General features: G+C 47.3%; 1 protein-coding gene across 2 annotated transcripts in view; it reads left to right on the forward strand.

The window, feature by feature from the left end:
• Positions 1-17,164, forward strand: part of Bcl2l14 (BCL2 like 14) — a 40,454-nt gene that overhangs the window by 21,234 nt on the left and 2,056 nt on the right. For both annotated transcript variants that reach the window (XM_021191543.1, XM_021191542.1), the window contains 4 exons: positions 4,190-4,641; positions 7,959-8,120; positions 10,802-10,872; positions 12,922-13,188. In XM_021191543.1, coding sequence (XP_021047202.1) covers positions 4,197-4,641; positions 7,959-8,120; positions 10,802-10,872; positions 12,922-13,188 — 945 coding nt within the window. In that variant the 5' untranslated portion in view covers positions 4,190-4,196. The remainder of the gene's footprint in view (positions 1-4,189; positions 4,642-7,958; positions 8,121-10,801; positions 10,873-12,921; positions 13,189-17,164) is intronic.

Below are 17,164 nucleotides of genomic sequence, written 5' to 3' on the forward strand. Positions count from 1 at the left end.
TTTTAAATTAGTAATTAATAGGGGAGGACCCAATCCATTGTGGGTGGTGCCATCCTGGGCTGGCAGTCCTGGGCTCTATAAGAAAGCAAGCTGAGCAAGCCATGAGGAGCAAGCCAGTGAGCAGCACCTATCCGTGGCCTCTGCATCAGCTTCTGCCTCCAGGCTCCTGACCTGCTTGAGTTCCTGTCCTGACTTACTTTGTGATGTGGAAGTGTAAGCCAAATAAGCCTTTTCCTCCCCTAGCTGCTTTGGCTGTGGTGTTTCACCACGGCAATAGTTACCCTGACTAAGACAGCTGTCTTTCGGTGATCCTCCGATCTCTACCTTGTATCCTGTCACAGCCAAGCCTGGCTTCTCTGTAGATTCTAGGGATCCAACTCACATTGTTAAGCTTGCACAGGTAGTGATTTTGCAACTGAGCCATCTAGACAAGGCCCTAGGATGTCCATTCTTTTTTTTTTTAAGATTTATTCATTTATTTTATGTATATGAGTACGCTGTAGCTGTCTTCGGACACACCAGAGGAGGGCATCAGATCCCATTTACAGATGGCCGTGAGCCACCATGTAGTTGCTGGGAATTGAACTCAGGACCTCTGGAAGAGCAGTCAATGCTCTTAACCGCTGAGCCATCTCTCCAGCCCCAAGCTGTCCATTCTTAGGAGATCATTTGGCTACTGGGGGAGGGGGGAACCTGGGTTGGAGAGAGGAGATCTCGGTATAGTCAAAGTGAGACATGGTGGTGCTCTGAAGAGAACAGAGGTGCTGAAGCAGCAGGGGACGTTATGAAGAGATGGGGGATAGAGGGGTGAGGGACATGCTGGGTGAGTGGGGAGGAGCTAGTGACCTGTGAGAAGGGCTGTGTAGGAAACACTGGGCAGATTGGCTTGCTAGGCAAAGGTATAACATCAATAAGAAAGCCAGAAGTGTGTCCTGCAGTCAGCTTAGTGGCTGCCGGTAGAACCCTAGACTTCAGGCATGATGAGTGTGCAGTTGGAGCAGTTAGGAGAAACAGAATGCCAGAGCACAGGAGCTGGCCCGGAATATGAAGAAACAGAAAGGAAGGGAAGAGGCTGGCCATGGTGCCCCTTCACACTGTGCTCCCAGAGTGCTGGTCCACACCCACACATCCTTGTATAAATACGACTGTGTGTGTAGCCGGTGCTGGGCTTTACAAGACTGCCCGTCGCTACCCCGGGGAAGCCGCTTCTCCCCTTTCTTCACCTCACTTTTGGCCCGACCACCCTGTAGCTCCCAGCTACAAATTCCACTAGAATTTACCTAGCTCGGCCCTGAGCCTGGCCATAAAGCTATTCCTCAGAGGCTCAAGCCTCTTCTAAATAAAGCCACATAGAATCAGGAAGCACTCACCCCACGGACATGCTGGAGTCCTAGCCTTTCTTCAAACATCAAAGCCAAGGTAGGGGAGTTAGAGAACATTCTCAGTCTAGACAAGAAGAGGTGTGTTTGTTTGTTTGTTTGTGTGTGTTTGTGTGTGTTGTTTGTTTGTTTGTTTGTTTATATTCTTATGGTCCAGGGAATGTAGGTCCTTGTGTGTGTTAGGTAAGTGTGTTGTCGCTGACCTAGATCCTTGACACGTGGAAAACAAGGACCAAAGAGATTGGATCGCCCAATGGTAATGTGAGTTTGGAGCTGTCAGACCATGGTCCCAAGTCCCACACTCCAGTCCAGTCTGTCTGTCTGTCTGAACCATGTCCTACTGCTTAAATCCCTGTCTGATGCTATCTTGTTCTTTTTATAGGTTGGCCCTGGTATGGGAGGACACAGTGGAAGGAAAAAGAGGGATGTACCAGTGGATGCCACTAAGAGCACTTTAGCTCGATTATGATTACAGTATCTTTAGTTCTCAGGCCAAAAACCTAACAGGACCAGCAAGAGAAGGAAGCGTAGCTAAGACAGTACCAAGGATAGAGACAGGGAAAGTTACACAGTCCCACACACTACACTGTAATGTTCTGGCCAACCGTGGTCAAATACAAAGTATAAGGATTGTCCCTTGAGATCATATCAGCAACTGGTATGATAACCCTCTTAGCATGCTTCAGTATACAGTTTGCAGTATGTCACCTGATGACCTGTTTCCAAGACGTGTTCTTGTCAGCAATTGATGTGCACATGACAAAAGAAGAATAAGATAAGTCACTGAGCTGAATTTGCAATCTTTCTGCCCAGTGTGGATCATAAGCTATCGTGCCTGGTATAGCTTCCATTTTATACACATGCATGCACACACGTACATATATTTATATATTCACATATATTATTATTATTGTATAGTGTGTATGTGCACATGCATGCCACCCATGCATTATCTTCCACACTCACAATCTGTGACATGTCTTTAGACCACCAGTCTGAGGGGTCTCTGCTCCCTCTGCAGAGGCTGTGATGGGGGCAACTCGGAAGGTAAAAGGATACGTGTGCACTCAGCCTTTCCCTCTCGCCCTTTCTGAGGTACCTTCTGCCTCAGCTTTCATGGCTTGTTTCCTGTAATTGGCTCTTGGGGTAAGCTGTCACTGAATAAGGGTTCCCGTTATTTATTTATTTACGAAATTGAAAGGCAATAATGGGCATAGTAGGGAGCTCTTCCATGTTCCTATGGCAGAAGCATGATCACATGCTTCCTTTAGAAATAACACCCCAAGCCTGGAAATGGGCGGAAGTGGTTCAATCATCTTCATTTCCTCCAAATAACTATATGGACAGAAGGAGTGGACACTGCACCGTTTTCTTTGTTGAAGTTGTCATAGAATTACCCCTTTTTGGTTTCCTGCCAGAGAATCTTTGCCTTGGCAGAGAGTTTGCTTTGCTGAGCACCAAGACCTTCTTTCTCTTTTCATCTCAGATGCAAGAAAGCCTGACCTTCCATGTATCCTTTCATTCAAAATTCAGCTGAGGCTGTATTGTCAAACAGCTTGTGCTTCGGGTCTAAGGGTCTTTGAATTCAAATTCGAATCTTACCTACACCAGTAACTACTTTTATGCCCTATGGAAAACAGCATGACATCTCTGACCCCAAGCTTTCTGTGGACTGACTAGGAATTACAACAGCTACAAGGTATGGGGTATTGGAAGTGTAGAAGGTCTTGGCAACTTAGCAAGTGCTTGATGCACAAGCCTCCCTACCTGAGAGTCATCCTCAGAACCCACGTGGTGGAAAGAGAACTGAACCATAGACCTCCACATGTGGCATGTGTAGGCACATACACATTATATAATAATAATAATAATAATAATAATAAGTATGTAAACATAAGTGTGTGTGTGTGTGTGTGTGTATACAACTGCCTTTTCACTTATTTTCTCTGAATGACTCTAATTTAATGAGTTTAGGGCCAGCCTGGGCTACATGACACAAGCCCTGGCCATCAGATACCTGTGTTGTGCCATTCTCAGCAAACTTCAAGCATGTCTTCATAATTTTTCTGCCCATGCAGTTTTTTGGTTTGTTTGGTTCGTTGTTTTGGTTTGCTTTGGTTTTTGAATTTTTGTTTGTTTGTTTGGTTGGTTGGTTTCTCTGTATAGCCCTGACTGTCCTGGAACTCACTCTGTAGACCAGGTTGGCCTTGAACTTAGAAATCCACCTGCCTCTGCCTCCCAAATTCTTGAGATTAAAGGCATGTGCCACCACTGCCTGACTTGGTTCTTGGTTTTTGTTTGTTTGATTGATTGATTGATTGATTGATTGATTGATTGAGTTTTGTTTTCCCAAGACAAAGTTTCTCTATGTATCCTTGGCTGCCCTAGAACTAGCTTTGTAGACCAGACTGTCCTCGAACTCACAGAAACTTGCCTGCCTCTTCCTCTCAAGTGATGGGATTAAAGGCATGTGCCACCACCTCCAGGCAACTGGCCATGAAGTTTTAAAGATAAAGCGCATCCCACCTGCTCCTCCATATGAAGCAGACTTGTCCCTGCCTCCCCACACCCAGCTATCTTCCCCTCCGTTAGAGCCCATATTCTGTCATCACCTGGCTTGTTTATGCTCCTGTCTCCTCCTGTCCCAGTAACACAGCAGCGTTTCTGATGCTGGCTACTCCTGCCTAGCCTAGCAGTGTGAGCTCATAACCAAAGGATGCTCTCTCAGTTCAGTTCTCCCCCATGCTTTCTCTTAACCTGCAAAGCGAATGTCCCCACATGCAGAGCACCTTTGCCCTCTGTCGTTCCAGACCCAACATGTGCAGCACCAGTGTGTATGACCTGGAAGACATTCCTCTGGAGGATGATGACCCAAACAGCATAGAGTTCAAAATCCTGGCCTTCTACGCCAGACACCATGTCTTCAAGAACAACCCAGCTGTCTTCTCGCCCAAGCTCTCCAGAACAAGGAGTCTGTCCCAGAAAGCCCTGGGGACTTGGTCAACAGATTCCTGGACACAGGTATCATTGCCTTGTAGAGATTCCCCCTCCAGTGAAAAGAACATCAGCTTGGGCAAGAAGAAGTCTTCTTGGAGAACGCTCTTCAGGGTGACCGAAAAGGAGGAAGTCTCGTCGAGCTCCCCAAAGGAGATCCGAGCTCAGGGTGTTCAGAGCCCCTGCCCGGTAGAGCGGCAGAGTGGCTTCCACAACCAGCACTGGGCCAGGTCCCTGTCCAGTGTGGAGCAGCGCCTGGAGAGTGAAGGTAGGCTTGTGGACACTCTGGCTAGCACCGCTCTCCTTCCTTGTGTGTGCCAAGTGGCTGGCCTCCTCTTACCTGCTGAAGATAGAGGACTTTCCACTTCTTTAATCTTCCACCGTAACCACCCACTTTCCCCAAGGAGGGAAGGATGGGAGGAGATGGTGGCAGCAGGGGTTTTCTGGGATGGTAGAGAAGCTTGCTTTGAGAGAGAGGGTACCTTAGCCAGGGCAGAGGCTTTGCCTCCTCCTGGGCCAGTTCACCTCTGGGGAGCCTGGGAACTGTGTTTACACCCATATACTGGGGGGGTCACACTCTCTCCTATGTCTTCCGGTGGATGGAAAGACCAAGGAGAAGAGCCAGTCATGCTAGCCTTCAGATGATGGAGGCAGGACTTTCAAGGGTTCATGGCCAGCCTTGGCTGGACAGTGAGATGAATGCCAACCTGGGCTACATGAGACCCTGTCTTAAACAACAAATAAACAAACAATGGAAAGAAGGGGAAAGAGAAAGGGAAGGAAGGAGAAGGGAGAGAAGAGAAAAGAGAGGGGGAAGTGGGAAGGGGCATGAGAGGAGTAACAGGGATGAAGAGAGAAGGAAGAAGGGAAGGAGGGAAGGAGGGAAGGAAGGAGGGAGGGAGGGAGGGAAAGAATAAAGAAATGAAGGAAGGAAAGGAAGGAAGGAAAGATGGATGGAAGGAAGGAAGGAAGGAAGGAAGGAAGGAAGGAAGGAAGGAAGGGCATTCAGGCAAAGAGATACAAGCAGATAGGTTTTCCGTTGAACACACTGGCTCATACTCATACCTGCCGTCCTCAGCATTCAGAAAGAAAAGCATGGCCAGTCCTAGGCTAGCCTGGGTTTCTTAACAAGTTGGAGGCCAGCTTAGGGTTATACTGTAAGACTGTCTTGAAAAACTGAAAAGAAACAAAATAGTTTTCAGAACATAAACCACCAGGCTGGAGAGATGGCTCAGCAGTTAAGAGCACTGCTGCTCTTCCAGAGGTCCTGAGTTCAAATCCCAGCCACCCATGTGCTAGCTCACAAAGTGTGTAACTATAGTCCCGTGGGATCCGGTGCCATCTTCTGGTGTGCATGCAGACAATCTTTTAAAAAGGGAAGGTTTTCAAAAAATGTAAACTATTCTTTAAAAAAAAAAAAAAACTGATAAAGTCTTCCTTTGTTAGGAAAAAAAAAAACTGTCCTATCACTGAGGGTTTTACCTCCCCCCACTTTACCTCAGCAGCCGCTTCCCCACCCACTCGCACCTCAGCAGAGCCCCTTCCTGCCAGATTTGTTGGGCCTAGGAAGCTTGTCCATAGTTAGTCAATAGATGGCAGTAACCGCTCAGTTTTAAGTTGGAATCAGCCCTGCGTGGACGTGGATGGCTCCAAACCAGTCTGTGACCAAGGGAACTTCTTCAGTTAGACCTCGAAGATGCAGGCTCCAGAGAATACCCATCACTCAAGAGGCAGTGAGACTTTGTGGCGGACACACAGCCTGGACCACACGAAGCCATCTTCCCAGATTTGTTCATCTGCTTCCTAAATGCAGTGGGTGGCTGAGGCCACAGCAAGAGGGGTTCCAACCTCCTCTCCCGCCCCATGCTTCCCACGCATAAGCATGCAGCAGTGACTGTGGATCAGAGCTGGAGGCCCCAGTGACCTGGCTTTAGGGGTCACTGTGGCCTGCACAGAGACAGGAAGTTTCCATGGCCTTCCTTCCCCATTTCCTAGAGGAAATGACAAAAATATTGCTTGGCTTTCCCACCTAACTTTTCAAAACAAATCACTCACACCATCCCCTCCCCTTTTAGAGAGAAGAAAAATAAATTTCAGATGAGATTAAGAATAAAAACTAAATTCAGCTAAAAACACTGAGAGAGTGGGTTTATTGGCCAAACTGTATCTTAGGCTGAATAACCATATATTACAATGTACATAACCATAATACAGAGAGGTTTGGTTTTTTTTAAAGATTTATTTATTTTATGTATGAGTATACTGTCGCTGTCTTCAGACACACCAGAAGAGGGCATTGGATTCTATTACAGATAATTGTGAGCCACCACGTGGTTGCTGGGAATTGAACTCCGGACCTCTGGAAGAGCAGCCAGTGCTCTAAACTGCTGAGCCATTTCTCCAGCTCCCATAATACATAGTTTTATGCATATCTAATTATATGTCGGATGTTCTGAAGAGCATAGTCTACAGGGCTGTGGAGATTCTAGACGTCATATCTCCATTCAAGCAGGAAGAAAAGAGAAAGGCAGAGGTGGCTTTCTTTCTAGATTATTTGGCTATATATATATATATATAATTTGAGGTAGGACCTCGCTATGTAGCCCAGGCTGACCCCTACCTCTTGACCCACCTCCATCATTAATTACTGTGAATGAATGCTCTTCTCCAAATACAGTATGATTAGACTCAGCTGCTCCACTTGGGACCAAACACAGAACCACCTCAAGTTCCTACAGTGAGCTGATTGGTGGAACACCAATGACTACCCAACAAGTCAGTCACGTACCTGCCTGCTCTACCCCACTTTCCCTGAGGAGATACAAAGCTACATTGTTTCTGCATGGCTATAACATGAGTCTATGCCATGTAAATCTTCCTTCCCTGAGTGGAAACACACAGTACATCACTTCCTGGCTTACAAATTCAGGAAAGATGAGTTGTACGTTACACACTTATTCATCTGAGATATTTGTAGTCTGTGCTGGCCCGACACTCACAACCTTGCAGCCCTGGACCCCTGAGTGCTGAGAGATGGCAGATGTGGACGTGTCTATGCAGTCTTGTTTACCTATAAGCATTACTTGAATGTTTTCTATTAAACTTAAGGGGAAATTTGTGACTATAAAAGCAAGGAGTATCAGACTATTGAACACTTTCCTGGGAACTGAGAGATCACCTCTCCCTCTCCAATGTATAAAGGTTATCCTCAAACATAATTAAACTTAATAAAAATAAAAGCACCATGAACATTCTTTCAAGCAATGCTAGCTCCCCACGCCACGTTGGGTGCATTCCTTTGCAAGGGAGAAAAGATGAAGGTGCGGAAGGGCCACTGTATACTGCCCTCTTATCCCAGCCTATGGGGAATTGCTAGTCCCTTCTGAAGACTGTCCCGCTTCAAACACAAACTCCTGGGCGCAGTCCTTTTATCTGAGGCTGGCCTCTTTATCCTAAACAACCAGAAGTCCATGCTGCATCCCCCAGCTCCGGGGATGGCCTCTGAGCACAGGGGATGGCCTCTGAGCACTGGGGAAAGCCTCTGAGCACCGGGGATGGCCTCTGAGCACTGCTTTCTTGTTTCAGTTGTGGATTCCAAAGTCGCTTGTATTGCTAACAGAGTGGCTGAAATCGTTTACTCCTGGCCACCACCAGATGTCAGCCACAGCCAAGGAGGAGGCAAGCTCAAAGAGAGGGTCCCAGAGATTCTGTACTTCAGGTTGGAAGGAGCCTACGACTCTAAGAAAGGTAAGCCTTCCTTGCTGAGTTGAGTGTGTTGGGTTGAGCATGTGCCAGACAGAAGTGTCTGGGTGCGTTTGTGTGGACACAGCTCGGGGCCCTGCGGATTGGGACTCTCAGCCCACTTGAAGGCAACACGATGGAGACCTTGAGCTCTGGCTTAAGACATCAGCCCACGACACAGGGATGCCATTAGCATGTTGGCCAACACGTCAGCTCACTGCTAAGTCAGAAGAAAAGTCCCCCATGGAGGGAGAGGAGGACATGTCAGTGCTCATCATGCTAGTACATAGAGTTAGAGCATCGGCCAACCCAGGACCCCTGTGAAACACCCAGCACAGTCAGACATATTTATTTTTCTTGCCATTCTGAGAAAAATGCCTACCAGCAGCAATGTAAGGGAGAAAAAATTTATTTTGTCTTAGGATTTCAGAGAGTTGTGTTCAATGGTTGTTGGCCACAAACATGTAGGCAGAAGAACATGGCTGCAGAGTACAGCAAATGGTGGATGTTCATTCTGTAGTCAACCGGGAAGCAAAGAGAGCAGGAAGTGGCCAGTCGTAATATACCCCCACAGGCCCGCCCTCAGTTTTCCACTTCCTCCAGGCAGGCCCCACCCTCTAAACCTCCACAACCTTCCCAAACAGTGCCAACCATTGAGGACAGGCATTCAAAGCGTGAACCCGTGGGAAACAATTCATTTTTGATTCAGCAATCCCAGGTCTGATTCAGAAGGTGCTAAGAAAAGGGAGAATTGGGGATCCGATTAGACCAGTCCCTGGCTACACTGTACCAATGGCTGGGTCTACTCCAGACTCTAGAAGCCTTATGGAAACCCTGGGATCAGAGGGAAGCACTGAAGGGAGCCCGTTTTGCCTTCCTTCGTTGCTGACTTTCCGTCTCAGCTCTCCTCAGCCCCTAGAAGGGGGTGTAACGATGGTGACAAAGTGCCTGTGGGGTCTGCAGCACGGTGAAGGATAGAGCAGGGTTCCCTCCACGAAGGCATTGTTTATCTCAGACCCTGAGACAGGGTGTGGATTTTTTCCCACTGTCTGCTGTCTATCTGAAACCAAAAAAATAAATAAATAAATAAAAGCCAAAGAGGCTTTGAGTGGGGAGCCCTCCAAGCACGCTAACAAGAAAGAGCTGAGGCCTGGGAGGTAGAAACTGATCTGCTCAGGCAAGCTAAAGCCAAGGCACTCCTCCCTGCGTGCAGGAGAGATCCAAGACTCCAGTGCTGTGTCTTTCCCAGAGAGACAGAAGCAGGCAGGGCTGTGGAGATTTACAGGCCTGTTTTCTCTCAGGGTTGTGAGTCCAGGTTATCACTCTTCTCTCCTTCTCCCTACACTTTCTTGGGCCTGGCTACATTAATTCTCTGGCTTCCCTTGCCTCTAGCCAAGACAAACTTGTGAGTCCCGTTGCTTCAAGAGACGGGGCCGTAAGTCAGAAACTCGATTCGCTCAGTTTCTGGCTGTTCTGTTTGGATTCTGTTCTATAGTGACGATCATTTTCACCGTTATGTTTACTAAGTAGCAAGCTGTGAAAGGAGGACCCTCATAGGTCATGCCAGCGGCAGCTATATTTTAATCCAATTGCCATTCCAGCCTGGGGACCTCAGGAATTTGTTCTTTCCATTCCCATGTGTCCCACCTTGTAGAGGCATGGAGTGACAGAGTATAAATTGTAGTCACATAAAAATCAATCAAGTTTAAAAGTAACATAAAAAAAAGAAAAGAAAACCACACAAGGGAATACAATGGCCTTAAGAAGGAGTTTAGTCCCCAAATTAGCCCCCAAGAAAATCCTGTAAATTTGGCTCCACACTTTCTGACAATGGTAGGATTATAATCAGATGTGACACATATGGGCCTGGGAAGTTGGTTCAGCTGGTAAGGTGTTCTCTGTGCCCAGAGCCTGAGTTCAGAACCGCAGCTCCCCTACAAAGTTGTGCACAGGGGCGTGTGCCTGTGTCCAGTGCCTGTGTCCAGTGCCTGTGTGTACAGTGCCTGTGTCCAGTGCCTGTGTCCAGTGCCTGTGTGACCAGCACAAGGACGGTCTAGCCAGTCAATCCAGCTCAGCTCAACACCAGTTCAGTAAGAGCTCCTGTCTCAAAAACTAAGGCAGAAAAAAAAATGGAGGAAGACTGCCAATGTTTCTACATGCAGGTGGGCACACGCACACGCACACGCGCGCACACACACACACACACACACACACACAAGGGATGCATACTTCGCATAAGTACCATCTGCTGAGGAGTAGCCTGAAAAGAGGAAGGAGGGCTGCGGCTGGGGCTCAGTGGTGGAGCTTTGGCCTAGAAAGCAGGAGGCCCTGGTTTTGATCCCCACCATGTGGGATGGAAATGGGCTGTAGCTATAACCTCGTGGAAAACTAAAGGTTAAATACAAATAAGAGGGAAATGCCTCCTAAGAATCTTCATGGACATGATTATGTGTCGTGGAACTGATGTCTTCAACAGGATTCGTAGAGTGGTAAGTTTCTCAGGGAAGGAAAGGAAGGACTGGGTAAGGAAAACAAGGGATGGGACTTCGGAAGTCATGAACGGAGAGATTTATCAACTAAGGACGTGAATGCTGGCTTCCCTCTTCATCCCTAGGCAAGACACACGCCTTGCCGCTAGAGAGGAACATTTATAAAGAAATAACTGGAATTTTTATCATCTCCAACAGATGGAGAAGACCAAATAATAAACAAGATTGTTGAGCTGCTGAAATTCTCGGGGGATCAGCTGGGAAGAGAGGTACGGAGCTCCTTGAGCTAATGCGATTCGATTCGTGTCTGCGCCTGCGCACTAGGGCAGGACAAGGGAATTGCGAGCCAGGCTCTAACCCTCATCCTCTGCAGAGTCCACTTAGTTAGTCCTAAATTTTATTTCCCTTGGACTCCACATCTTCATACTGGCTGCATCTCAAAAATGAATCACTTTGGAAAGCGTAAGTAAACCTTCTGGAGCCCCCTTGGAATTTCTGGAAACTAGAAATGCAACTGTGTTATTGTAAGAGGAGACGTCGGAGAATGAAAGTTTGCTGCATGAGTTTTATCGCCCTCTTTCCCTGTGTAACTGAATCTCAGGGGATTCTGGATGCTTGCAACTGCCCAGCAGTCTGGATGTGTGTCTCATGGCTATTCAAAGGCTGGGATCCTCTCGGAAATCCTCCCATTCAGTTGCTGGACTGTGCCCGCCTAAAGTCTCTCTTAGCAGTTCACCTGGGGGGGGGGGGCAGTCTAGTGCAACTTAGGGAACCCATTGAAGTGGAGAAGTGGAGACCCACCCACCCTTTTCATTAGTGAGACAGCTGTCCTCAGGTGACACTGAAGAACAAACACATAGTGTGGTCAGAAGACATCGTCTGTGTCATGTGCCCACAGATATTTACCCATCTCTCAAGTCTGTCAATCAGGATCTAGCTTATAGATTTTTCTTTTGTGGTCAAGACCTGTTGGGAGGAAGTTGGGTCCAGAGACAATGTTGGGGGGGGGGCTTCTGCAGAAGGGGAAAGCAGAATTAACTGGCAGCAGTCTTAGCCCGATCATGGCTCTTCTCCCAACTGCCTTGACAAACGTGTGCCCAGGTCATGAAAAAAAGGGGTCAGAGGGCCTAGAGAAGGTGTGGAGTGAAAATTGAGGGTACTGGGCTAATGAGAAGAGAGCAGAGAGTGTGAGCTTTGTCATCACTGGCAGGGCTAGGGTGGGCCTCAGAGGAAACAAGAATCTGATAGCATAGATACGGAACTCGAGCAGCCGTTCCAGCAGTTCACAGCCCCTCAGCATGAGACTCAACTCTCTGGTACTCATGGCCCTCCATCCGGTCAAGGATTACCTTGTGAAGGAATGGCTTCATCTGTAGAATTGCCATTAAATATCAACAACCAGTGGGGAAAAAATTAATGTGGTACTAGGCATGGCAGCACACATCTATAATGCCACACTTGGGGCTTCAAGCTAGCCTGAGCTCCAGAGTAGGAGCCTGTCTCAAAACCAACAACAAAACAAGAGAAGCATAGCAATCCAAAGGAAACGAACAACAGAGGGGAGGATGCTGAACAGAGGGGAGGATGCTGGAGGGGAAATCAATTGGGTTGAATAATGGGAAAGGAATCTGGATTTTTTTTTGTACATTTATTTATTCATGTGGAGGAGAACTAAGATGTACATGTGCTATGAAACACACATGGAGATCAGAGAGGCTGTGTTCTCCTTCTACCATGGATCCTAGGGGTCTAACTCGGGCTTGGCAGTAAGTGCCCACTGAGCTATCTCACCAGCACCCCCTCCTTCTATTTTTAGTGAACAAATGCCCGTGGGGAGTCTTCCCTGGCCCCACTGTGCCCCCAGGTGTCCTCCTCGTTGTCTAACACTGTGCTATCATTATGCTAGTCCAGAGGTGAAATCAGTAGCTATGACAAATGAGATTGCACTGAGGGGATGAGGCAGAGGGCACGCCCTAAGTCTTGGACCCCATCCATCACCCTGCCTCTTGAAAAGCACACAGCACTAGTTTGCCATTTCCACCAGATTGTGGGCCCCATGGGTAAGAACTTGAGTCTTCATCAACCATGACTCCTGCCCATCTCTGGTGCTTGGGAGGTGCCTGAGTATTGAGTAAAATTTTTAGTTTTGTCCTTATTTGTACCCATGAAAGGGATTAACAGAGCAGGGTCGGGCTCTACTTTGCTCTGTGAGATGCAGTGCCAGGTTGGCACCGCAGTCCAAAGCCTCTCTGCTGGTGCTTTGGGGTGCAAGAACGGCCTTCCCCATGCCTCCCAATTGCTTCTCTTCTTGTACACAGATAAAGAAAGACAAGGCTTTGATGAGCAGCTTCCAGGACGGGTTGTCCTACTCGATGTTCAGGACCATCACAGACCTGTTCCTGAGGGACGTGGACACCAGAGGAGAATCAGAGGTCAAAGCTCAGGGCTTCAAGGCTGCCCTTGCAATAGATGCCATCGCCAAGCTCACGGCCATCGACAACCACCCAATGAATAGAATGCTGGGCTTCGGGACCAAGTACCTGAGAGAGTGCTTCTCCCCTTGGGTCCAGCAGAATGGCGGATGGGTAAGTTCAGCCCACAAAGAAAGTGAATGCTTTCAGCAAGGCACTGTGGCACATATGTGCACTTGGGAAGCCCGGGCAGGAAGGAAGAGTGTGAGTTTGGGAGCAGCCTGGACTATACAGTGAGACACACACACACACACACACACACACACACACCTTCTCTAATAAGGAATGGATGACAAGATTTTATAAGACGGGGGGACCACATCTGTGAAGAGATTCTCAAGTGTCAAAAGACAAGTCCCATCCACTGGAACATATTTTTATCAATGATCTTCTTTGTCCAAAAATATTTACTGAGCTCCCAGAGTGTATGTCGGGGGAGAGGCAATGGGTTAGAGGAAGCAGGAAATGAGGAGCTGGTGAGATAGGTTCCAATGGATGCCGTTTCTTTCTTCACTAATTCTGCAGCAGTAGAATTCTGGTCAGATGTGGGCAGGGCACACAAACATCTTCACACTCCTTGATGCTACGGGATGTGGGCTGATCTTCCCACAGAGATTCAGACTTACGGTATTCCAGCATTGCTGCTTAGACCTCAACAGGGGCATAAGGACACAAAACTGGAGAATGAACAACTGGACTCCCATCTATTTTTGATGAGCCGAGAGCAATCGTAACAGCTTCCTTCCCTCTGGAAAGGGCTTCAGCCTCAGCCCCTCCTCCATCACTGATCTCTGCTCCGTGAGATCCCCCACAAACTAGCATATTCAAGATTGACATAAGGATTGAACTTGGAAAAGATGCTATCTCCAGAACTTCCATTGCCAAGTGGTCAATGTTACTCTTAGGAGGAAGGGCCCTCACTCATTATCCTTGGGCTTCTTTCATACTGTGTTCCAGGGGCCACTTTAGGTATGGCCAGAGTGTCCCCGGGTCTTCCTCACGGGCTGGGAAGTGTAGCATACCTTTCCCACTGAGCTGAAAAGCCTGCCACTGCCCTCAGTGGCACCAAACTTAGCCCAGCGTTCTACCCCTTTCTGCTTCCCACTTTCACAGCAGGTTTGAGAACTGGGCAGAGAGCTAATGACCCCCAAGTTCAAGCTGCCTGACTAATTCTGAAAGGATTAGATCCTTCAACAGTATTTCAGTTCCCCCTTCTTCTTGTCAAGAGATCATTGAGTCCCTCTGCTGCCCTCTTTTCCTGACCACGGTGAGGGGGTGGGGGATAAGAAGAGGAATGACCAGGGATGTAGCTCGGTGGTGCTATAGCTGTGTGTGTTTGGCATGTATGAGGCTCTGGGTTCGACCCCCAGTGTGGGGCAGGGAGGGGAAGGGAGAGGAGAGGAGGAGAGAGAAGGGGAGGGGAGAGGAGGGGAAAGAAAATAAGAGAGGAGGAGAAGGAAACGAGGATAGGAATTGAAGAGGGAAACAGATTGGAGGAGAGAGAGAATGAGAAGGGAGGGAAGAAGAGTGAGGGAGGAAGGAGAACAAAAATTAACTCAAACCAAACGACTGATAAAGTGTTAAGTTGTGGAGACAGGCATGCAGAATGGGGCACTATTTTTGCAAGTCATATATTGAAATAAATGATTTACATCCAGAAGACATAATGAACTCTTACAATTCCACTATAAAAGAAAAGAGACAAGTAATTTTTTTTTAATGCTCAATAGATTTGTACAGTTTCTCTCAGGGGGTTATAGAATTAGTCAATAAGCAAAAGAAAAGACACTTGCACGCTCACTTCAATCGTGGGGAGATGTAAGCCAAGAAGCTGAAGAACTCTACCCTCTGGGATGCTTGTGGCAAGGGTTATCTGTGAGGCTGTGGGAGCTGGAATCCCCCTGATTACGTTGTTGGTTGGAGTGCACAACCGTACAGCTCCTTGGGGGAACAATCTGGCAGTTAGCAAATTGTTAAGTAGAGTCAAGTAGAGTCACCAGGAGCTGGGTATGTCGCCTAGTGGTAGAATACACATTCAGCAGGCAAAGGCAGTGAGTTTGATCCCCGGCACCACAAAAAGTAAAATTAAGCTACCATCTGCACATCCCAGAGAGGGAAAACAGATTGTCACCCAGAATATGAACCTAAGTGTTCATGGCAGCATTCGTTATTTGCAATAGCGGTGATGCAGAAACAACTGCAGTGCCTATCAATTAATAATGGCAGATAGCAGAAGGGAGCACACGCAACATGGTGGAATAGAACTGAGCCACAACGGGAAATAAAGCCCTGTGAACCTTAGGAAACCTTATGCCGGGCTGGAGCACTGACTCAGGAGTTAAGAGCACGTGCTGCCATTTCAGAGGATCCAGGTTTGATTCCCACCATCCATGACCACCTGTAACGCCAGATCCCAGGATCCCAGTGCCTTCTTCTGTCCTCTGTGGGCCCCCACACCTATGTGGCCATACTCGCAGACACACATGCATATACAATAATTGAAAAATAAAAGTAAAACTGAAAAAAAAAACATTATGCTAAGAAGCCAGACAAGAATGCCCCTGGTCATATGGTTCTATTGTTATAAAATGTCCAAAATAAGCACATTCACAGAAACAGAGCCAATGGTGAGGGACGGGGGCTGACCACTAGCAGGCATAGGGTTTCTTTCGGGAGTGGTGAAAGGGTTCTCGGGTCTGGGGTGATGGTTGTACAGTTCTGGAGAGAAAGAGCCATTAAGCTATGCACGTTAGCAGGGAGAATTTTATGGTATAATTGTATTTTTGGTAAATATTTTTTTAAAATGGTTCTAATTCCAGTAATCAGACAAAAGGAGAAGTGAAGGCAGATGTTTTAACTATTTAACTTGGCTGCAGCTAGAGAGAAAAGAAGAGTCGGTCAGAGGAGGCCCATGAGTCCTTCTGGAGTTTGGAGGGGGCTTTTCAGAGATTAGAAATTCATGTGGCTGCTAACGAGTGTGTGTGTGTGTGTGTGTGTGTGTGTGTGTGTGTGTCTGTGTGTGTCTGTGTGTGTCTGTGTGTCTGTGTCTGTGTGTGCACCTATGTGTGTATGTGTGTGTGTATGTGTGTGCCTGTGTGTATGTATGTGTATATGTGTGTGTCTGTGTGTATATGTATGTGTGCATGTGTGCCTGTGTGTCTGTGTGCATATGTGTGTGTGCATGTGTGTGTTTGTGTGTGTATATGTGCATGTGTATGTATGTATATGTATATGTGTGTGGGTATCTGTGCTTATGTGTATGTCTGTGTATGTGTGTGTCTGTAATTTTTGTGTGTATGTGTGTGTATATATGTATGTATATGTGTGTATGTGTCTGTGTGTCTGTGTACATATGTCTTCTTAGGGGTTGACTTCAGGGCCTCACATGTACATGTTGATCTGTGCTCCACTGCTAAGGTATCTCCCAGTAGCTATTTGGTGTTTGATTGATTGTTTTTGTCCCTTCCATTCTTTTTATTTATATAATTTTTGCTTTTGTTTTTTGAAGCAGAATCTCATGTAGCTCAGACTGTCCTTGTGTTCCTGGACTTCCTCCCTCTATCTCCTAAGTGCTAGGATTTAGGTATTTCTTTATTTCTGCCAGTTCTGGAACTCACGCCCAAAGGCTTTGAGAGTGTGAGGCAAGCAACCTCCCCAGGTGAACATCTGCCTGCCCTATGCATATTTGGCTATCAGGATTGTGATGAGCCTTAATCTTAGCTCTCGGCCTTAGGTAGGCTTAATTTGGAGAATGTCTTTTAGAAGAGAGAAGAAGAAGTGATATTGAGAACTGACGTTGCCAAAGTGCCAGGAAAGCACTGAAAAACTAAGGATGATTGAAAAGGGATATTTGTGAACAAACATAAATTGATACCACCTAGGGAAGCTGGGTGTGGTGATACATGCATAATCCTAGCTTTCAGGGGGCTGAGATAGGATGATGGCTGTGAAACTGAGGCTAGCCTAGACTACAGAGTGAGACCATGTCTCAAAATGAAAGAAGGAAAGGAGAGATGGGAGGGGAGAGAGAAAGAGAGAGAGAGAGAGAGAGAGAGAGAGAGAGAGAGAGAGAGAGAGAGAGAGAGAGAGA

Source organism: Mus pahari, chromosome 2, assembly GCF_900095145.1.
Source record: "Mus pahari chromosome 2, PAHARI_EIJ_v1.1, whole genome shotgun sequence".
Classification (NCBI taxonomy): domain Eukaryota; kingdom Metazoa; phylum Chordata; class Mammalia; order Rodentia; family Muridae; genus Mus; species Mus pahari.